This window comes from Bacillus rossius, chromosome 1 (genome assembly GCF_032445375.1).
Source record: "Bacillus rossius redtenbacheri isolate Brsri chromosome 1, Brsri_v3, whole genome shotgun sequence".
In the NCBI taxonomy this organism is placed as follows: Eukaryota; Metazoa; Arthropoda; class Insecta; order Phasmatodea; family Bacillidae; genus Bacillus; species Bacillus rossius.
In genome coordinates this window covers 365,673,499-365,694,376 of record NC_086330.1, presented here as the reverse complement: position 1 = coordinate 365,694,376, position 20,878 = coordinate 365,673,499, and the positions used below count along the sequence as shown (strand labels likewise).

General features: G+C 45.6%; 2 protein-coding genes and 1 long non-coding RNA gene across 3 annotated transcripts in view; 1 reads left to right on the top strand and 2 right to left on the bottom strand.

Moving 5' to 3' along the window:
- The window catches only part of LOC134528380 (ethanolaminephosphotransferase 1), a 48,179-nt gene extending 36,763 nt beyond the window's left edge, over nucleotides 1-11,416 (bottom strand). Inside the window, exons 1-2 of the mRNA XM_063361956.1 lie at nucleotides 11,067-11,416; nucleotides 4,818-4,886 (exon numbers count right to left, since the gene is read on the bottom strand). Of these exons, the coding sequence (XP_063218026.1) occupies nucleotides 4,818-4,886; nucleotides 11,067-11,138 (141 nt within the window). The 5' untranslated portion in view covers nucleotides 11,139-11,416. The remainder of the gene's footprint in view (nucleotides 1-4,817; nucleotides 4,887-11,066) is intronic.
- On the bottom strand, nucleotides 8,087-11,060 carry LOC134528382 (uncharacterized). Its single transcript, XR_010074392.1, has 2 exons — nucleotides 9,809-11,060; nucleotides 8,087-9,692 (listed from the first exon to the last, which is right to left on the bottom strand). It is a non-coding gene; the product is annotated as an uncharacterized LOC134528382 (long non-coding RNA).
- Nucleotides 11,417-18,327: 6,911 nt separating the features above from the next.
- Nucleotides 18,328-19,956, top strand: LOC134528536 (uncharacterized). The gene has a single exon (XM_063362251.1). It carries the CDS (start codon nucleotides 18,328-18,330, stop codon nucleotides 19,954-19,956), a length of 1,629 nt encoding a protein of 542 aa, XP_063218321.1.
- Nucleotides 19,957-20,878: the final 922 nt, after the last annotated feature.

The window sequence follows — 20,878 nt, the reverse complement described above, 5'->3', positions numbered from 1 at the left end:
TATAATTATATGTAAGAAATTAAAGAATAGCTTTTAGGGTTTTCTTGAGTAAGCCTCGGCGCAATACGGCCCAAATAACGGTACCCTCCGTTTGGCGCGCTACGTCATTGTCTAGCCACCCCGACGGCCATTGCTCGCCCCAGTCGATCTCTAGCGCTCACCGAGGTAGGAAGCACGCCGCACTCCGGGGACTTCAACTTTGATATTCAACTGATCCGGTAATTCTGTCGACTCGTAAGTAATCTAAAACGTTTTCATATATCCCCGGGGCCTACCTCGGGAGCCGACTGCTTGATTAATAGCTGTTAACTCCGGTAACGGGACTTGAAACCTTCGCGAACATTCTAGCACGGCCACGTGGTGGCCGGCCTCACCTAAGCCTATTGCGCCGTAAGGCTTTTGACTGTTAAACGACGAGACTAGGAGTATGTAAGGAGTTATCGTGCCTATGTGTATGCAAGGCCAATAAAACCCAGACGCGTAACTTGTGTTGTGATTGACCACGTGTGTGTTACCCGAGTACCTAGGGGCGTGTGGGACGCCTTAAGAGCCCACGGTAGGGATTAAAGCGTGCCCGACGCTGAGAGCGGGCTGTAGGTCTGGTTATCGCATAGGCAGTATTCGGGGGAAACGGGTCACGTCTCCACACGGGCGACGTCACGCCCTGGGATCGGAGTCTTGCCGGGTCCACGTGCCCCTACACGTGGTGGCGCCCATTAAATTACCGCCTAACATCGTAACAACAACCCCCGGCCACGTCAATATATATATTTAACTTATAAACTATGCAGTATTTTGGATAGAAGTATTATTAATATTTGCTGTTTAAATATTATCTCATAAATTTGACATTAACTACATCACAAATTTTACAGTTAGAGGCATAATCAAAATGTCTAAACTGCTAACCTACCTAGATGAAATATCACATCGTTATAATTCACTAAAAAAAAAGTGAGCAAATTTTGGAGTTTTAGGGCGGAATTCATAGTGGTGATATAAGCAATACTTGAAAAAAGTACTGCTTATATGCATGCTTAAGTATGGCATTAAATTCATAGCGAACAAAAAGAGCACTGCTTATTAGGACTACTTCAAGTAATACTTCACGAAGCACTGCGTCAAATAAGTACTGCTCAATACGAATTCACAGTCATGAAATAAGTTTGCCTTGTCTCGCAAGTATTCATAATCAAATAAGCCATGCTTATTCATTGATATAAGTAATACTTCATGAAGTGGGCTATCTAGGTGACTCAAGTACTGGTACGGATTTGTTTGTTGTAAGGAATAGGTTATGTAAGGTATTAATTCCCGTTAATTTTTCATATATTAAATTAAAATTGAGAGAGTAAACAAATTCAATTTGGGGAAAAGAAACGAAACAAATCGTTGCCGCTTAGTTTTGTAAACAATACAGGCTACGTACATAACCTTTTCTGCAGCTAGCGTGTTGTTTTGCTACCACGTGGTTAACTTCACCCGCTTATAGATAGAGCTGTAGCAAACCGTATGTATTCGGTACTGAGTAACGGCTGCGCCATCTAGTAACGAGTAACGAAACGTTACACACGAATGCATTTCGTTACTCGCATTTTTCGTATGTGTTACGCATGCGCGCGCATATTCAATGAATTTACGTTACAAAGAACGATGTTTAAGTAAAGTATAATTTGGAAATTCGTCGTCCAAGTCTTTACTGTTTATTAAAGGTATTGTGTGTGTAGACAAAGTTTGAGCTTGGAACAGAAACAACGTAAGAAAGTATGTTTTACAAATTAGAAATATGTATGGTTTTGTTTTTATTATCGCGTATTTTCACGTTTTTTTGTTATCTTAAAAGAGATAATATAATAAAGCCGCTCTAATGAGATTTAATTGTTTCTTGGTTAACAAAAACTGTTACTTAATTATCATTAATTATTTATATTATAATTATTATTATTTACGCGACGTCATACTGATACTGTACGCGTACGCAATGCGACTCGATTCGTTGCTGCAACATAACATAGCATGTTATGCGGTATCAGAAGTAACGAGTAACGTAACGATACGATAGTAACGAGTAATAATTGTTATAGTAACGAATACATACGTGTACGCTTTTTTTCGTTATTTTTACACCTCTACTTATAGATCAGACACAAGATGGCCAACATAGTTTAACAACACAAACATTCAATACATATTTATGTAGTTGTAAATTCGTTTTTAATACATGTTCATATTTATGTTATTCAAGTTCACTATCAAATAAAGTATAAATATCATCTTACAATTTAATTTCATTATTTTAATCGCATATATGGTTTGAAACGTGGGCATTTTTATTTTCAAACAGGTCAATTATGTATTTACAGCGGTATATTTGCTTGCGTTACGTTGACACAAAATTCGTCCTTTACTTTTTGAGATACTTCATCAAGTACAGCATGGCCAATATAAGTAGTGCTTGTTCAAGTATTACTTCGTCAAGTATAGGTTTATGAATTCATTGCTGGAATAAGTATTACTTGAAGAATAAGCACTACTTTATAAAGTATTACTTATTCGCCAAACAAGCCTTCGACTATGAATCCCGCCCTTAGATCGCACCCACAGTCCTACATTCTGTATGCTAGTAGTTAAAAAAACCACATTTCAACACTATGATAATTCACAGACTACTTTTTATCATTTGGGGCCACCAATGTCATATATGAGTGAAAACTCCCAAACAAATTTCAAAAAGTTTGTATGAGTGGTGCAAATGTACAATAGAAGCAATTCTGACCCTAGCTATTACCTATATTATAAACATTCTGAATATCAAAATAAATACAGCAGACAATAATATTTCATTACATGATATAGCAAACACTCGGCAAGATATCTTTTCCAGATAAAAAATAATATCATTACTTAATATAAATATTACTTGTAGGTAACACCAGCAACACCATATTTACTAAACTTGAATGAGTTTACTAAAGCATGACAGTGTTTTAAGTTAACCAGCACAGTGGCACAAGGGAAATTCACTGAACAAGCTTATTGGAGGATTCAGGTTTGAATACTGGGCCACCTGTTCTGATTTTTGTATCCTTTGGTTTGCTGAATAAAAAAAATATATATATATATATATACACACACACACACACACACAAATATTTTTCAGAAGTTACTCGCTTCACTACAAACATAAACGGTTACCAATTTTGCCTAGAGCTAATGAGTGATGATTAGAGACCTGAAAAATTTGCAGGTTCATTACGTGTTATGCTAAAATTCAAATAATTATACCTTAGTGCTGCTTCTGTCATTCGTTCACTGTTAATCTGGAGGACTGAGGGCCAATTAGAGACCCTCACTCGTAGAAGTGTCGAATCACAGGCCACCCAGTCGAGACGACTCTCAAGTCAGCAGCCAATGAGCAGTTGGCATTTGCCCGAGTGTGTAGAGGATATTGGAGTCTATCCTGGAGGTCATTGAACCCGCGAATTTTTCGGGTCTCTAGTGATGATAAATTAGTACTGAACATTGACAAATATCTTTGTTAATGTTATGTGCCTTTGATGTTATCAAGAACTCAAGAACGGGAAACGTAAGCCTGTTTGTTCACTCCAGCCTTCTGTCGGCCAACGCACTCCCGCCTGTTGTTCCGAATAGCCCGGCAGGCATTATTCACACCGTGAATGGTTGCAACAATTATGTTATCAGCGAGAATGAAGTATGTAACAACAAGCTGATAGCATGACGTAACACGCACTTAATCTCGCTGTACTTTACCACATCACACCACACTAATCGCGTCAGACGCGCTACTAATTTGCCATGTGCGACTCTTGGCTCCAGATAACAGCACTTCGACTTATCTACAACCTCGCTGGAAATTAAGTTTGGCACTGTTTACTTTACAGATAACAAATACTATTTATGCAAGATAGCAATTTCACTACACAGTTGGGCCGTGTCTAACTTTTAATTAGCAACACTTAACAGCCCCTCCACTACACGTATAAATTTTTACACGAATATTTTCAACTAAATTTTATTCATCAGATGACTTATGGTAATGACACAATCAAGGTATTGAAGCAGTCTGGGTCAAAATAAAAATTGCACACTCAAAATTTTTAACATTTGGTAACATTTATATTCCCCCTCAAACCCCACCATCAATTTATGTTTCCTACTTTGAGCATTTAACTGAAAAATATGTAAATACTCAAGATGATATTCTTATAACAAGTGACTTTAATATTCCAGGCATGGACTGGGCCAACAAGCTTACTTATAATATTTCTGAAACAATTGTGAAATCAAATCCCCAGCTATAATTAATTTCATTTCAAACCTCAAATAATCTTTTGGACCTATGCTTCACTCTAACTTGCAATTTTACACTGTGCATAAGGCCACTGATCCTCTAGTGAAAAATGTGTTTCATCCATACTTACTATCAACATCAAACTAGATATAATTGTAAGTTATGCAAATTCAACTAATTCTTCTTATAAAAATTATATTAAAAAAAGGGTGACTAACTAGGTCTTTATAATGCCATCAAGGATTACGACTGGTCAGATTTTTACAAACTCAAAAATATTAATTCCATGGTTGATTACCTAACTGATCTAATTAACTACTATATAAATAATAATATACCATTATCCATTAAAAATTATTCAAACAAATATCCATACTGGTACTGGAAAGAACTAATTACCACTTTAAAATCTAAAAAAACACTTTCACAAATAACACAAACCAAATTTGAACCAAAATTATTATTAATTATACATTTATAACACTACACAGACTGAATTACATACCTGAACCACCCAATTCCAAAACGGGTGAAGAACGTATATGCTCAAAGGACTCGTATCCAATGCACTGTACTGAAACACAAAAAAAATATATATATATCAGCACAATCCATTCTCAACACTTGTTATTGTTACTTTGATAAATTTATAAAAGATTGTGTGCATCATAAAAATTATTTTTTATAACTGTATTAACTAAACATAAATAAATTCTAAAATGTGTTATATTTTAACAGGGATGTACATATTATTTTGCTGCAAATGTATAATTCAGATTTTCAATGTCTCAATTTGAATTTAGTAAGCTTTTGAATGTATAAACTGTAAGTATTACTATGATTCGTGTAAAAGTGACTTGTTCCATAACTTGACGGTACCTATCATCATGGGCGTCGCAACCGGGAGGGAGGGGGGGAAGGGGGGAGGGGCACACGGCCCCCCCAATAATAAAAGTCTTCAATTTCGTCCCCTCCAATAATATATTTAGTTTCGTAGTTATAATAAAAATATGATTTCTGTGATATAACCCATATGTTGCGCACGATGCATTTAGTCTAATCGTGGTAATGTGAGCACTTTTTAATTCGATCTGCTTGTAAAATCAAAATCAGGTCCGATACTGAGGAGAGATACTATAATAATAGTGAATATAGTCACTTTATTACTTATGTTTGTGTATATGTGCGAAATATTCTTAATACTGCTGCGGCATTTAAGTGTAACATTCAGGTTTCTCCTGATGTTTAAATTAATGATTTTGTGTGGATATAGCACCAGCAGATAATGTTAACTGTGTTTTTACAAATTTAGTCTCTGAAAATATTTTTTTTAAAAAATTAATTACATATTGCAACCAACATTAATTAAAATATTTAGGAAAGAAAAATGCCTAAAAACCACCTTTTTGCACCTTCAAACCCCAAATTTTTCCGGCGGAGGGACCCCCCACTTTTTTTCCAGGGGATGGATATTCCTCAACAACTAAATCAATTGAAGTCCCCCCCAAAAAATATATCCTTGCGACGCCCATGCCTACCATAATCGAAGGCTCAACGGAATGTATGAATAAACAAATAATAAATAACACTTGTAACACGACCAGGGCACGACAGCACCACACAACAACAACGACAGCCGTGCTCTGGTGATCTGCGCCAGACGGCCGATTGTTTGCCCTTGCTGGTTCCGCTCCAGTCCCGAGGACCCCCCGATAGGACAGAGTGCAATAGTTGTCCTCCCTCCAGACTTCAGAAGGCATCAGCAAAGCCCAGCTGCATCACTTTTCCTGTGGTCATCTTCTTCAAGTTCATCAAGCACTCCTGATCATGACCACGAACACATTTCAACGCGCTGGTCTCCCACCACGAACCAGGCCACCCGGGGATCTACCCCCGGCGAGTGCTTCCTGCATCTTCGCCAGGGGGCTATTCACCTGCCATGCTGGGGAGCCTTGCCCTACATCTGCTACTCTGTGTAGTGTGGCTACTACCCCTCCATGCTACCTGAAGGCTCTGGACTGGGACACAAGAGTTGACAGCATAAAAAAAAGCAATAAAGCTATCACACCAAATAAAATATTAACAACATGAAACCACAATAATTAAGAGAGAAATAATATCATTCTGAACATTTTTCAAAGTTCTGAAACGTTTGGAGCTGCAGATATTAAAATAATATGCTGTTATTTATTTTCACTGCCATACCATCAACAAGAAACACTACGCAATAAACACTTAAACCCTTCCGCCAAAAACAAAACTCACAAATTGTTACTACCTACATCCCTGACACTAAAATTAACTCTATTAAAAATAAACCGTACGAGCTCAGCTAACTTTAATTTAAGTCCTAGATAGTTCTTGAATTGTATGAAGTCACTGAGAAATATACTTAATTAGCCTCTATTTTGAAAGACAGTTAATTGGTAGTAGACAAAAACACACAAGATTTTGATTTTTTTCCCAGAAGAGCATGAGCCCTTACTTTTGAAATTCACCCTCTTGTGTTGTGCCTTCAACCACATAATAAGGAAGGTAATGCCTAATACACTCCAGTTGCATTGTGGCTATCTACCCATGGTGGAGGCAGGGAATTCAAGCCAGCCTACAGGATCAACCCATCCTCAAAAATGTATTAAAGTCAAAATGGTAACTCTGCATAATATATGCTTCTGGGGGGGGGGGGGGGGGGGGGTGAACGATAACTTAGGTGTAAGTTTGGTTAATTAATAATATTAATTTAAAACATAATAGATTATAATAAAAATGAAAAATTAATATGTATTACATACTATTCATGTAGCTGGGCTAACCTAAAGCCTAGTACACACGGCTATCTTTCTTGAGCAAGAAAGTGAACACCTAAAGGTGAACAAGGTGTACAAGTTTTTTGCAAGTATCTTGTGCATACCGTACACATGGCACTGTGCTTGCACGTTGCAGAATGCCATCCAATTCTGATTACGAGGTCCTTTTAGGGGCCGTAGGAGTGATTTGTGCTCTAACATTAGTGTCTAGTTAAACACAAAAGATGGAGACGACGTAGATGGTGGACAAGGCCATTGATTTGAAGACGAGATGAAGGAATAAGTAATGTACATAGCCTGTTGAACGATGGAACTTCGCAGAGAAGACCCAGAGTGTTTCAAAAATTATCTACGAATGGATGAATGCACTTTCAACAAACTGAAGACTGTAGTTGAAAAAGCTGTTAAAAAGGAAAACACTAATATGAGAGAGAGTATTTCAGTGGAAAAAAGGTATGAATAATACCGTGTAATGAAAAATTCTCAAGCACCATGTTCCCATTACTTTCCTACGTTTACATTCTACCATTTGTTTCAGACTAAGTGTTACACTGAGATTTTTGGCGACTGGTGAAAGCTACAGAAGCTTAAGTTACAGCTTACGGATCCCTCCCTCTACACTGAGTGGAATTATTCCACAGACTTGTCGAGCTATTTATGAAGAACTTAAGGGAGACTACATGAAGGTAGTGTGTAGTAAAAATGTTTCCACTGCACTCCTGTCTGTTAACATATGAGTACTACATAAAATAAAATGATAATTTATGTGCAGGTACCATGCACTCAAGAGGAGTGGGTACAGATTTCCCAGGACTTCTTCCATCTATGGAATTTTCCCAATTGTGTGGGTGCCATGGATGACAAACACATCGAATTTCAAGCACCAAGATGCAGTGGATCATATTATTATAATTATAAAGGGTTCAACAGTATTATTCTCTTAGCTGTTGTGGATGCCCATTACAGGTTTTTGTTTTTTGATGTAGGGTGCAATGGTCGTATTAGTGATGGGGGTGTGTATAGAAATAGTGTTCTGAGTTCGTTAATCAACGAGTCACTAAATTTACCTTCACAGCACAATTTACCAAGTACGACCACTGAAGTGCCATATGTGCTTGTTGCCGATGATGCTTTTGCATTGCACGAACATATAATGTAACCCTACAGTTCCAAAGGTGCTTCCAATGATAAAAAGGTATTTAATTACCGCTTAAGTAGGGCGAGAAAGACTGTCGAAAATGCCTTCGGTATTCTTGCAAACAGATTTCGAGTGCTAATGACCAAAATAAATCTTCCTGTAGAAAAAGTGCAAAGTATTACACTAGCTACTTGTGCTCTGCACAATTTCTTAATTAAAGAAAACATGGGACCTTACTTACATGGGGTAAATACTGAGGACACTGATGGGAGTACTTTCACTGGTGGGGTTTCCATTAAAGAACAGTATTTGAAATCTGTTGCCATACACAGAGCCAATAGAGCTAGCAACAATGCATACAAATCAGAGATACTTTGTGTCATTACTTTAATAATGAAGGTGCAGTACCATGGCAATGGAATAGCACACACAATTTTAATTTTTAATGATGTTTTGGTGCAAGAAGAATTGTTACCTGCCTGAATCTCCCCCGTTTCAAATGAAATGGCAACATGTAAATAATCATTGTTACCTAATTGCCTAAGATAAACCAAATTTGTGTTTTAATTGTGTTAGATTGGGTGTGCATTTTTCCTACATTAATTAAACTTTATGGAAATTAACTACCATTACTTAGTAGCTTATCTCATTGACTTGTCTGTGAATTTTCTTCATAAATGCAAATAAGTTTAGGTTTCTTTGCCTAAATAATTGTACTGTCCGGTGAAGCAAATAGAAAATCATGTTCCAGTGTCTTTATTTAAAATTATTTCAATAACATGTTTAAATATGTACGCATAAAAATGATTTAAAGCAAAGGATAGATACTGACAGTTTTAATTATAGATCATAACTTGTATGAAAAAATAGTGAAAAGAACTTGTGTTTGTGTGTATTTTATTGATTGCAGTTACCTCATACTAAACAATCTGAACTCAATTGATACTGTTCTAAATTGACATTACAATTAATTAACATGAAAATTTTTTAACATAATTCATTAAGTTTCATATAAATCATGCATACGTGCTTCCATTAAAAGTCAATTTCTATTTTGTAAGCAAAGCAACTTTTTCGCTTTTAATTTTAGAAAGTTCCGAAGCCAAATATTTACCGAAGTCATTTGTCGAATCGCCAGATTTTTCTGCACTAATAGTACCTAACCTTGAGGATACCGATTCTAAAATTCCCTGAGCTCTCTCTAATAATGGTTCAGTTTCATTTGTTCTGTGTTTTTTTTCTTTCTTGACCCTTGATAACTTTCACTTGACACCAACAGAGAAGCACTCGGTGATGCATTATTTGCCTGACACATAATTCCTGAAGCCGATAGTCCATCCATTTCAACCACTTCTTCTTGTACAACTTCTGGTAGGTCTTCGACAAAGTGTTCGTAGTTCAAGAGCAGTGATTGCAACAGGCTCGAAATGTCCCTCTGGAAAAATAAAATGATCATACTAGATGTTAAGCACACATACACTATGAAAGACTTTTCTGTTAACACAAGTTACCTACTTTTGTCTGTTTACAGTTATAAAACCTTACACATACCTCTACTACCACAGGAGTTCCTAAATTTATTTCTTGACTAGCCCAAGATGACGGTAGTGAATTTTCTTCTTTTCTGCACTGCATGTGAACTTGTAAAAAATTCATTAGTGGAAACCACCACACAAAAGGAACATACAAACTGTCTGTTCCAGCTCCACTTTTCCTATTGCGTTTCTTTTGTAATTCTTGTGCAAAATGAGTTCGTAATGATATCATCTTTTTCGTTACTTCTTCTGGTGTTATACTTGGTCGTACACATTTCACATAATTCGTAACTTCTTCAAGCACATTCTTACAGTGATATTTGTTTTGATAGGCTGCTAGTTTAATGTTATACAGAACCTCATGCTTTCTGTACGACTCTATTAACATTTCTACTGCTTCCCGACTCCAGTCGCTCATATTTAAAACACAAAACAAATAACTTTGCAAACAAAACCAGCATTCAACTCAATATCTCGGTGTGTACAGCACAGATGTAAACAAACGACTTGCATGAAAAGGTGAACGAAAAGTAGAATTGTCTCTAAATGATTCTAGCTAGCATGCAAGTACTTGCATGCATGCGACTAGCACACAAACTGGCCAGTCACACGTAGCAAGTCGACTTGAACAAAGAGGTGTTCACCTTCTTGTTCAAGAAAGATAGCTGTGTGAACTAGGCTTGACACTCTTTTCACATTATTTAAATTGTGCCTATCTTCCAGAAGCAGCTACACTGCAGAATAAACTTTGGGTCATGCCAGTGGATACACAATTTCAGGGATATTTTATGGCTTTTTTTCCTTAGTGTTGTAATTCAAAAGTTTTGTTTAATGGACATGCGCTGGGAGGTAGGTTATTGTTTATAAATAAAACTCAACTTCAAGCCGTGTTAGTTTGGAAGCTATTCAAGTTCCCCATAGCTGCTAATCCTAGTTGATATCATTTATAAGAATTAACATGCAATCACTGCACTGCTAACCAGACGCGTAAACGAAGACACGAGTCGTTGCAACCTTGACACACATTGCAATGTAATTAAACGATGCAACCTTGACACACATTTAAATGTAATTAAATAATACCTTGACAAAATGCTAGTGACACAGCACGAGTTCACTTAAATTTGTGACTAGTTTTAACATTACTTGAAAACACACTTAAATTCATTACAGAACATATTTTTCCGAATGGTTAAAACTAAAAAAAACATTTTCATTACTACGTTAAAAAAGTTATACCTACAAGATTAAATAACAATACAATCATCAGTTACCTTATAATTTTCGAAGCCAGTCAAATGCTCTAGTACGAGGTAATCAACATCAAGTGTCTTTAAACACGTCATTCTGTGCAGAATTCGCCGGAGATTACAAAGTAGTTTATGTTTTTATTACGACACATAGATGTTCAAACTACTTAAATATCAACACACAGTCATGTTCACATCCACATATTTTAACAGCCTGCTAGAATTCGAAAACTACCTGCATGAAATAAACTTGAAAATTTTACATGTGTTTTCATCTCAAATGATTTTTGGGAAATTGCCGATGACGAGTCCTAATATTCACACAATTCCAGTGCCCACCCCGCACCAAGAATCCCCGTTCGTGTGTATGTGTGTGTGGCTGTGTGTTTTTTTTAGCAACGATATTTTTTTTCTTTGATTTTATTTTCATTTATCGCAAACTGAATGTTGGGAAATTGAATTTCAAACATACATTTTTAGTTCATGTGAAGTGTTCGGTTAAAATTTTTAAGATTTTTGGTTAAATCATTGGTAGGTAGTTCTGAAGTAAAGTGAACAAAATAAAATGAAATGCAATGAAATCTGGAAAAAAATAAAAATGTAAAGAGGTTTATCATTTAATGTATTTTTAAGTAAAGGGAAAATGAGAAAGTGTTAAATTGATAGATAAACTTGCGATTGATCTAATTATATAAAGGAAAATAGTTTATAGGGTTGGGTTGGATATATTCAAATTACTTATACCAATTGACAAATTGGTTCGGTAAGCTAAGTTGAAAATAATGTAAATAATTATAATAGTTAGATATAATAAATATAAAATGAAGCTAAATTAACAAAACTGGTTTACTTTTTATTGTGTAGAAATTGTAATGTAAACCTAACCTAGTTAACCGCACAATTTTACACTACTTTTATTTTAGCTTTTTAAACCTAACCAATCGTTCACACTATTTTTAAGTATATTTGAATTTAGCTTGATATTTATCTACTTTCTCCCTTGCGCCAAAAGACGACCTCGACCTCTATCACAAGCTTATTTTTTTTTAGCGCGATTTAATTGCAAATTTCGGTCAACTCCGGCATTATTCGGACTAAGGAATGGAAAGGTATGAATATTAGGCTTCCAAACGCTTTGATAAAAAACATAACACTTATGAAAATATTCACAAACCCTGTCATTTCTAAAGCACGCAGCAACATAATAGTTATTAAAGTTAAGATTATATAATTTAAAACATTATACAGAAATGATATCAGTGACGTCGTCCGGCCGAATGCCACCTAAAGCCCGACCTGCAACCGCGAGTATCCGGCCCTGCTAACGGAACGCACCCCTAGCCATGGCCCACCCGAGTCAGGCGAGCCTCCGATACAAAGGTAGAACCAAGGGCCGTGACTAACTAATAAAACACCTCGACCCCCATACAATAACAATAATAAACATTAACAATAACGAAAGTCTTAGGGTGACACAGTGAGTGAGACCTTATAATTGCACTTACTTGTAGTTGCAGTCGGCAGGCTTATGCGCGGCGGATCATGAAAAACGTGTTGGCTGGAGTCGGCCAGTGCCGTATGTAGTGACGTCGTCCGACCGACGACCATCCCTAAGCCCGACCTGCACCCGCCAGTATACTCTCCCGCTAACGGAACGCACCCCTGGCCGTGGCCCACCCGAGTCGAGCGAGCCACCGAGCCGAACGGTCAAACCAGACATTATTATTATAAAGCACACTAAATCCGAGTGGACTAGAGACGAACCACACCCATTCCCCCTCAAACAATTAATTACGAATTTTGCGACCTTAAAGTCTTTTCCAGACGCAGTCAATTAGTTTTTAACGTAATGAGGTCAAGCTTGGCGCGGCAGGGGCCGACGCGCCACCGGACGCCATGCCAGTTCCGCAGTTCTACTCGACTCGCGGACCGGGACGGACCTACGTCCCACGGAGAGACCACAACCATTGTCTTCATCGCAAGTAACGTCCGGTAAATATAGTCATTTAGCATAAACCAAACCTTTTCTATTCACCTCTCCGTGCGTGCCCGGTCCGTTTTTTACGGTTCAGGACCTAATCCGACCGCGTAAACGTAAAGACGTCCCGCACCACACCTGGTGCGCAGGGTCGCTCTTCAGCATACGGCACGGGCCGTCTCCCGCAAACCACAGAACTTTTCTTAAGGCCACGCGCCTTCGCGCTGACCACAAACCTGCAAGGAAAACTTCGCCAAGTTTAGTGGCGGTGTGTGTACCACCCCAGTGGGCACGGCACCAGCGTAGAAACAATCGCTTACGGGACTGGCCGACTCCAGTCACCCACAAACTCTGTGTGCCACGTCATTTGTGCGCGCCTAATTTTCATTAAGTGTACTTTGTTAACGTAACTTTGCGCCACGTCATTTGTGCGCGCCTAATTTTCATTAAGTGTACTTGTTAACGTAACTTTGCGCCACGTCATTTGTGCACGCCTAATTTTCATTAAGTGTACTTTGTTAACGTAACTTTGCGCCACGTCATCCGTGCGCGCCTAATTTTCATTAAGTGTACTTTGTCAACGTAACTTTGCGCCACGTCATCTGTGCGCGCCTAATTTTCATTAAGTGTACTTTGTTAATGTAACTTTGCGCCACGTCATCTGTGCGCGCCTCTCTTGCATCAAGTGTACTTGGCCTGCATACTGTTACCCGAGAAACCAGTGCCACGAAACATTGAACATGTACCGGCCTGCACCCCGCAACGGACAAGTAGCCCTCAGGGGCATGTCTGTACTCAGTAATTGTATGGTGTGACGTCAATCCCTTGAATAAAGGCACGTCGCTACTACGGCAATCCCACGCATTCTTCTTTAACGTAAATTCCCAGGCAAGACCGCCGACGGTTCTAGCGGACCACGCTGGGGCAACGAACCACGAACCCTCATTGGTTAGACACCGAGCTAGCCTGGCGCCCTCCTGGAACATAAAACGTTAATCAGACCAGCCACCCCGCTAGAACTCGCGCCCGGACTCGAACACGAGACCGCGGACGACGGCAAATGGCGCCCCTGCGTGTGGCCAAATTTTAAGCAAGAAACGGGAAAATTGAGCAAACGGCAAGAAAACGGCCATTTTGGACGCACCAAGAGCGGCGGACAAAGGATCCATCAACCCCCACCCCCAGCGCTGACATTCCAGCAGAGCGTGCGACGCAGGCGGACAACATCACAGCCCAGCACCACCCCCAACCCCCCATCCCTCCCACACCGGCCCGCTTTCACTTCCGCGCGGCGGTCAGAGTACTCTTCCCCCCCTCCCACCTAACCACCCTTGTTTTCACTCTCCGCTTTGTGCGGCCATCCGGGCGCTCGACCCCCACCCATCCACCCACTATCAACTCTCCGCTTCGCGCGGCCATCCGGACAGCTCCCCTCCCCTTTCAATCCTCCACCCGTCCGCTTTGTGCGACTGTCCGGGCACCCATCCAGCCGGCCAGCGCGGCCCGCGCGTGGAACAGCCTAACAGCACAGACTGCGCCGCTGGCGAACAGACAACACGTGCGCCCGCCCGTCAACAGAGCTCAGCTGTCAATAACCACGCACCATGCTGTCACACGGAGCCCACGCGACATGCGCGCAATGCCAACGGCCGAGAACAATGGACCTACTAACGGGACCATTACCTTGGCAGAACACCTGCCAATGCCGATCACTGAACAGAACACCACCGGAGACCGACCCGAAACACGAACAATGGGAAGTGAATTGGGATCAAATCTGGAAGGGAAAAATAGAGACGGGGTTAACCATACCACTACAACCGGTACCAATCACCGCCGCAACCGATACGAAACCACAACCGCGCCAGGAGTGCGGACACGCAACCCGCACCAACACCGCTGCCGAGGGCGGGGCCATCACCCAACCCGAGGCCACACGTACCTATACGACGCGGACAGCGAACTACATGGCGAAATTACCAGAATTTAGCGGAGCACCCCACGAAGACCCCCTAGCATACACACACCAATGCGAAGTGCGCCTGGCACGCAGCGGGATAACCGTCGACGAGTAGCCTGAGAGGACCAGCGAACGGTTGCGGGGACCCGCCCTCGACTGGTGGCAACTATGGGGGCGGGCCGACATGGAGTGGCCCGAGTTCGCAGAGGCCCTCAACCACCGTTTCAACGCCGGGGCTACACTGGTGCAATGCACCTCACAATTCTACAGTAGCACGCAGCGGGAGGGAGAACCAGTGGAAAATTTCATAGCCCACAAACTACAACTATTCCGCCGGATATCACCACTCGTGGAACCAGCCGGGCACTACCCACCATCACCTTACTCCTCAGAGACGAACTCCAGCCCTTCCTACGCATAGGACGCGCCACCACCGTCGAGGACTACGTCCAACTGGCAGTAGCCACGGAACAAAATTTCCAGAGGGCCTGGTGGAGAAACCCGCGCAGGACAAACCGGGAGGACCCCAACCCGCCGAACGACCGGCGCCCACTAGCCATCCAAGGGGCACCACCGCCCCAACAACGCAGGCCCTCACACCCCGACAACCGACGCCCGCCCTACGCGCTGGAGGCGCCTCAAGCGGACGCCAACACAGCCCCCCGACCGCCTTACTGCCAACTGGGGTGCCCAAGGGGCACTTACCACTGGCACAATGAGTGCCCACGGAAGGGGAATACGCAGAGGGAGAGCCACCAACAAGGGCCGCGCGACACACAACCGGCGGGAAACGGGCCAAGGGGGAACTGAAACAGAGTCCCCCAACCCCCCAAGTGACCACCACCCACCTTCCAGCGACAACAACGGCCGCGGGAACTACCGCACACACGAACGCACTGGTAACGAACCGCCGCGCCGACCCAACAAACGCGATGACCAACACGACCCCCGGGGGGCACAAACCCCCAAGACTCGGGCAGCTGACCCAACCACCGGACAACTTGCTCCGCATACCGGTAGAGGTCAACAACACACCAGCCATTGCACTCGTGGACACGGGAGCGAGCCACGTGTTCATCCACCCCTCGTTGGTACCCCCCAGCTCCCTCCGCCCGCACCGGGGTGAGCTACGCCTGGCCACCGCCACACACGCCGGCCTAATGGTGGGGTACGCTGACGTCCAGGTAAGCCTAAGAGAGCTAAGTACTAACGTGACCGCCATCGTTGTGAGTGACCTAAGTGAGGAACTCGTGCTAGGTCAGCCCTGGTTGGCCGAGCACGACGCCGTTCTGGAACTAGGCCCCGCCAAAGTGAATGTCGGTCAGTCCGAACGGTTCGTAGTCTACGCCATAGGACGAGCCCCCACACCGGCAAACGGATGCGTGACTCTCGCCGAATTGCGTCATAACGTTCCCCCGGAATACGAAGCCGCGGTGAACAAGATCTTACGCGAACAACGGGACGTGTTCACGACCACCGAGCCCCTACGGCGCACCACGGTAGCCGAACATTCCATCCCCACCACCACCGATCAACCCATCTACGAGTCACCTCGCGGGTACGGGTTTGGCGAACAGCGGGTAATACGCGAACAGGTGATGGAGATGCTACACAGCGGAGTAATAGAGCCCTCCAACAGCTCATATAACGCGTGCATAGTACTGGCCGCTAAGAAGGACGGCACATTACGTTTTTGCGCGGATTTCCGCCCACTAAATGCTGTGACAATCAGTTCACCACCCCCACGGATCAGCGTCGAGACCGCTGTGGCCAGTCTAGGTAGAGCCCGGATATTCAGCACCCTAGACCTCAAGTCGGGGTACTGGCAAGTGCCCATACGGCAGCAAGACCGGGAGAAAACGGCATTCACGGTCCCCGATGGCCGACGTTTCCAATTCCGAGCCATGCCGTTTGGCCTAAAATGCGCGCCTGCAACCTTTCAAGCCATGATGACCCGAGTGTTGGAGGGGTACCTTGGCCAGTTCGCTCTCGCATATTTAGATGACGTCATCGTCTTCTCGGAGACGTGGGAGGACCACTGTCGCCATCTTGCCCTAGTCCTCGAACGGCTCGCCACCCACCACCTAACAGCCAACCCGGCGAAATGTCATCTAGGCACGCGGGAAGTAGAGTTCCTAGGGCACATGGTTAATGCGGAAGGGAGCCACCCGCAACCATCCCACCTGCAAAAAATCGCAGCGGCAGAGACCCCGCGCACACGGAAACAATTGCAGCGATTCATCGGCCTGGTGAATTGGTTAAGGAACTACATACCAAACTTCTCCCACGTAATTTCACCACTCACAGATTTACTGTCCCCCCAGTCCCGCTACCGCTGGAACACCTGGGCCCAACAGGCATTTGAACGGGTAAAGGGCGCGTTCACCAGGTGTCATACTTTAGCACGCATTGACCCCGAACGCCCGTTGATCCTCCAGACCGACGCAAGCGCGCTAGGGGTAGGAGCGGTGCTATTTCAAACGGATGACCAGGGGAACAAGCAGGTCATTGAGTACGCCAGCGCGAAATTCGGGTCCGCTGAACGGAAATATCATAGCAATGAACAAGAATGTTTAGCCGTGATATGGGCCGTGAAAAAGTACCGCCCCCACCTCGAAGGGCGGACATTCACCCTCCGCACGGACAACCGCTGCCTTACCTGGCTCCAGACCATGCAGGGGCGTAAGGGAAAACTGATACGCTGGGCCCTCCTTCTCCAGTCATTCGATTTCGTAGTGGAACACGTACCAGGAGAGGAAAACCAACTGCCAGACATGCTATCCAGACACCCTAGCGATCAGCACGAAGTAACAGATGCCGAAGGGTGGGAGGAGATGCTACCCCCCTCCCCGAAGGACAGCTGGCACCACTCACCAGCCACGTGCACACGCATAATCACGGATGAGGAAGGGGCTGACACACCACCTAACACTGCCGCTGACCTGGACCTCCGGGTACTAGCAGCCCAACAACAGTCTCCCGAGGCCGACCGACGGCGACATCGCCTAAGGGAGGAACCCCACGCAAATTGGAGGGTCGAAGCTAACCGCATCCTAAATCGTGCCCCAGGGGGCGCGGGAGGCTGGAAGACATACGTGCCACCCGAAGCACGCGAGGCGGTACTACGCTTCGTGCACGACCACGACCTTGCGGGCCACCCGGGGACAGACCAAACCCAGAGAGCGGTCTCACAACACCACCACTGGCCCGGGATGGCGAGGGACGTCAGGGAATACGTGCGCGAATGCGAAGTATGTCAAGTGCGTAAAGCACGCCGACGGGACGGCGAACAACAACAACAACCCCGCCAACCAACACAGGCATTCCAGACTATCGCGCTAGACGTGATGGGGCCCTACCCCAGGTCACCCAGAGGCAAACGATTTTTGCTCGTGGTGACCGACATGTTTACGCGATGGACGGAAGCCTACCCCTGTAGCAACGCGAGGGCCAACACCATCATCCACCTCATGACTCACGAGTTCCTGCCTCGGTGGGGCTATCCGCAATCAGTGTTGACGGACAACGGCAGCCAATTTCTTGGCAAACAGTGGCAGGAGTGGTGTAACGGGATGAGCATCCAGCACCACACCACCCCCGCCTACCACCCCCGGGCCAACCCCACGGAGCGCAGGAACCAGGACTTGAAGGTCCAACTCCGCCTCAGACTCGGCGACGACCACACCCAGTGGGACCAGCACGTCGCAGACGCGTTGTTTTGTACCCGCCGCCGCGTAAACGCCGCGACCGGGCGAACCCCGGCGGAAATGGTACAGGGGAACAACCTCCCACTACCCGGCGAGTGGGCCACTCACGGCGTCCCACACACCGGGGAAGGAGAGAGGGAGCGTGCACGGCGCCTAACAGCAATGCACGAGGCCGCCAGACAGCGCCAAACGAACTATACGCAGGAAATCACCCCCAAAACCGCGCGGGAGCCCCCCGCGGTGCGAGCAGGTGATCGCGTATACGCTCGCGTACATCCACTGTCCGCAGCGCCTCGCAACTACTGCGCCGGGCTGGCACCCCGCTGGAGGGGGCCCTACACCGTGCAGAAATCTCTAGGGAGGACGTCATACCTGGTCCGACTCGGGGGCAGACGAGTGCGTAAAATCCACCGCGACGACTTACGCCTCGCCTCGATTCCCGGGGAACCTCCCCCAGGAGACCAGAACTTTGACGAACCACCAGGATACGACGAACCGGAGGAGGGTCACCGTCCACCACCCGCAGGTGACGGCCGCGATAACGCACCACCGATACTAGAGGCGAACGCACAGAACGCAGAAGACCTACTATCACCCGCGCCAGAAGTCCCACATGAGGCAACGACACCGCACCAGCCAGGACGACCGACAGAATACGAACATGCCACGATCACCGAAATGACGACTGGGGACTTAACACCTCAACCGGATGACGTGACGGCAATCGCAGTGGAACCGGAGGAACTTGACGCGGACCAGTTAGTAAGCCCGACACGCGGAGCATGGGGACACACGGCCTCTCTCGCGGACGCCACATTCCGGATGTTTGTAGACGAACCCGATGAGGGAAACCCTGCACCGCGCCCAGGACCGGAGCCACGCCAGCTATTCGACCCCAACGACACGGAGACGAGCGAAGCTCCAGGTATCCCGGAGCGCAGGAGGCAACCCTACGCAAGTGGGTCGCAAGCGGGTGACGTCAGGGACCAACAACTGAGGCCCGACCAACCGAACATGCCAGCAGACTCAAGGACACACTCGACGCACGGATCAGAACCCGCGCCACCAACCCCACAGACGGGAAGACCCCAAAGAGACCGGCGACAACCGGGGTATCTGGCTGAGTACGACCTCGGGAGACCCACAAAGCGAAACACCACCACCCATCACTCCGAGCCGCCAACCCAGGACGACCCATCTGCAAGGGACAGGGTGTACCAGCTGTGGCCGCCACGGCCCCCGCCAGCTCGGACGTGCTGCCACCCCTAAGGCGGCAACACTCCCGCCTCCACAAGCACCACGACGCCGCCCCCGGCACACCTGCCACGACGGCAACCGGGGCGGCGCACACGCTGGCCCAGTCAGCCACAATCACCAGGTCCAGTGCGCTGGCCCTACCAGCCGCTGGCCACCACAGGCGCCACGACGCCGCCCCCGGCACGCCTGCCATGGCGGCAACCGGGGCGGCGCGCACGCTGGCCCAGTCGGCCACAATCACCAGGTCCAGTGCGCTGGCCCTACCAGCCGCTGGCCACCACAGGCGCCACGACGCCGCCCCCGGCACGCCTGCCACGACGGCAACCGGGGCGGCGCGCACGCTGGCCCAGTCAGCCACGATCGCCGGGTCCGGTACGCGGAGCCTATCAGCTGCAGAGCCGCGAACCGCAAATGGACAGGGCTGCCGGAGCTAGGGGTGCTACCACGTGGCGGGACCATAAGCGGCGCAAAGTCGGGCTTCTCGAGGGGGGGGCGTTTGACGTCGTCCGACCGACGACCATCCCTAAGACCGACCTGCACCCGCCAGTATACTCTCCCGCTAACGGAACGCACCCCTGGCCGTGGCCCACCCGAGTCGAGCGAGCCACCGAGCCGAACGGTCAAACCAGACATTATTATTATAAAGCACACTAAATCCGAGTGGACTAGAGACGAACCACACCCATTCCCCCTCAAACAATTAATTACGAATTTTGCGACCTTAAAGTCTTTTCCAGACGCAGTCAATTAGTTTTTAACGTAATGAGGTCAAGCTTGGCGCGGCAGGGGCCGACGCGCCACCGGACGCCATGCCAGTTCCGCAGTTCTACTCGACTCGCGGACCGGGACGGACCTACGTCCCACGGAGAGACCACAACCATTGTCTTCATCGCAAGTAACGTCCGGTAAATATAGTCATTTAGCATAAACCAAA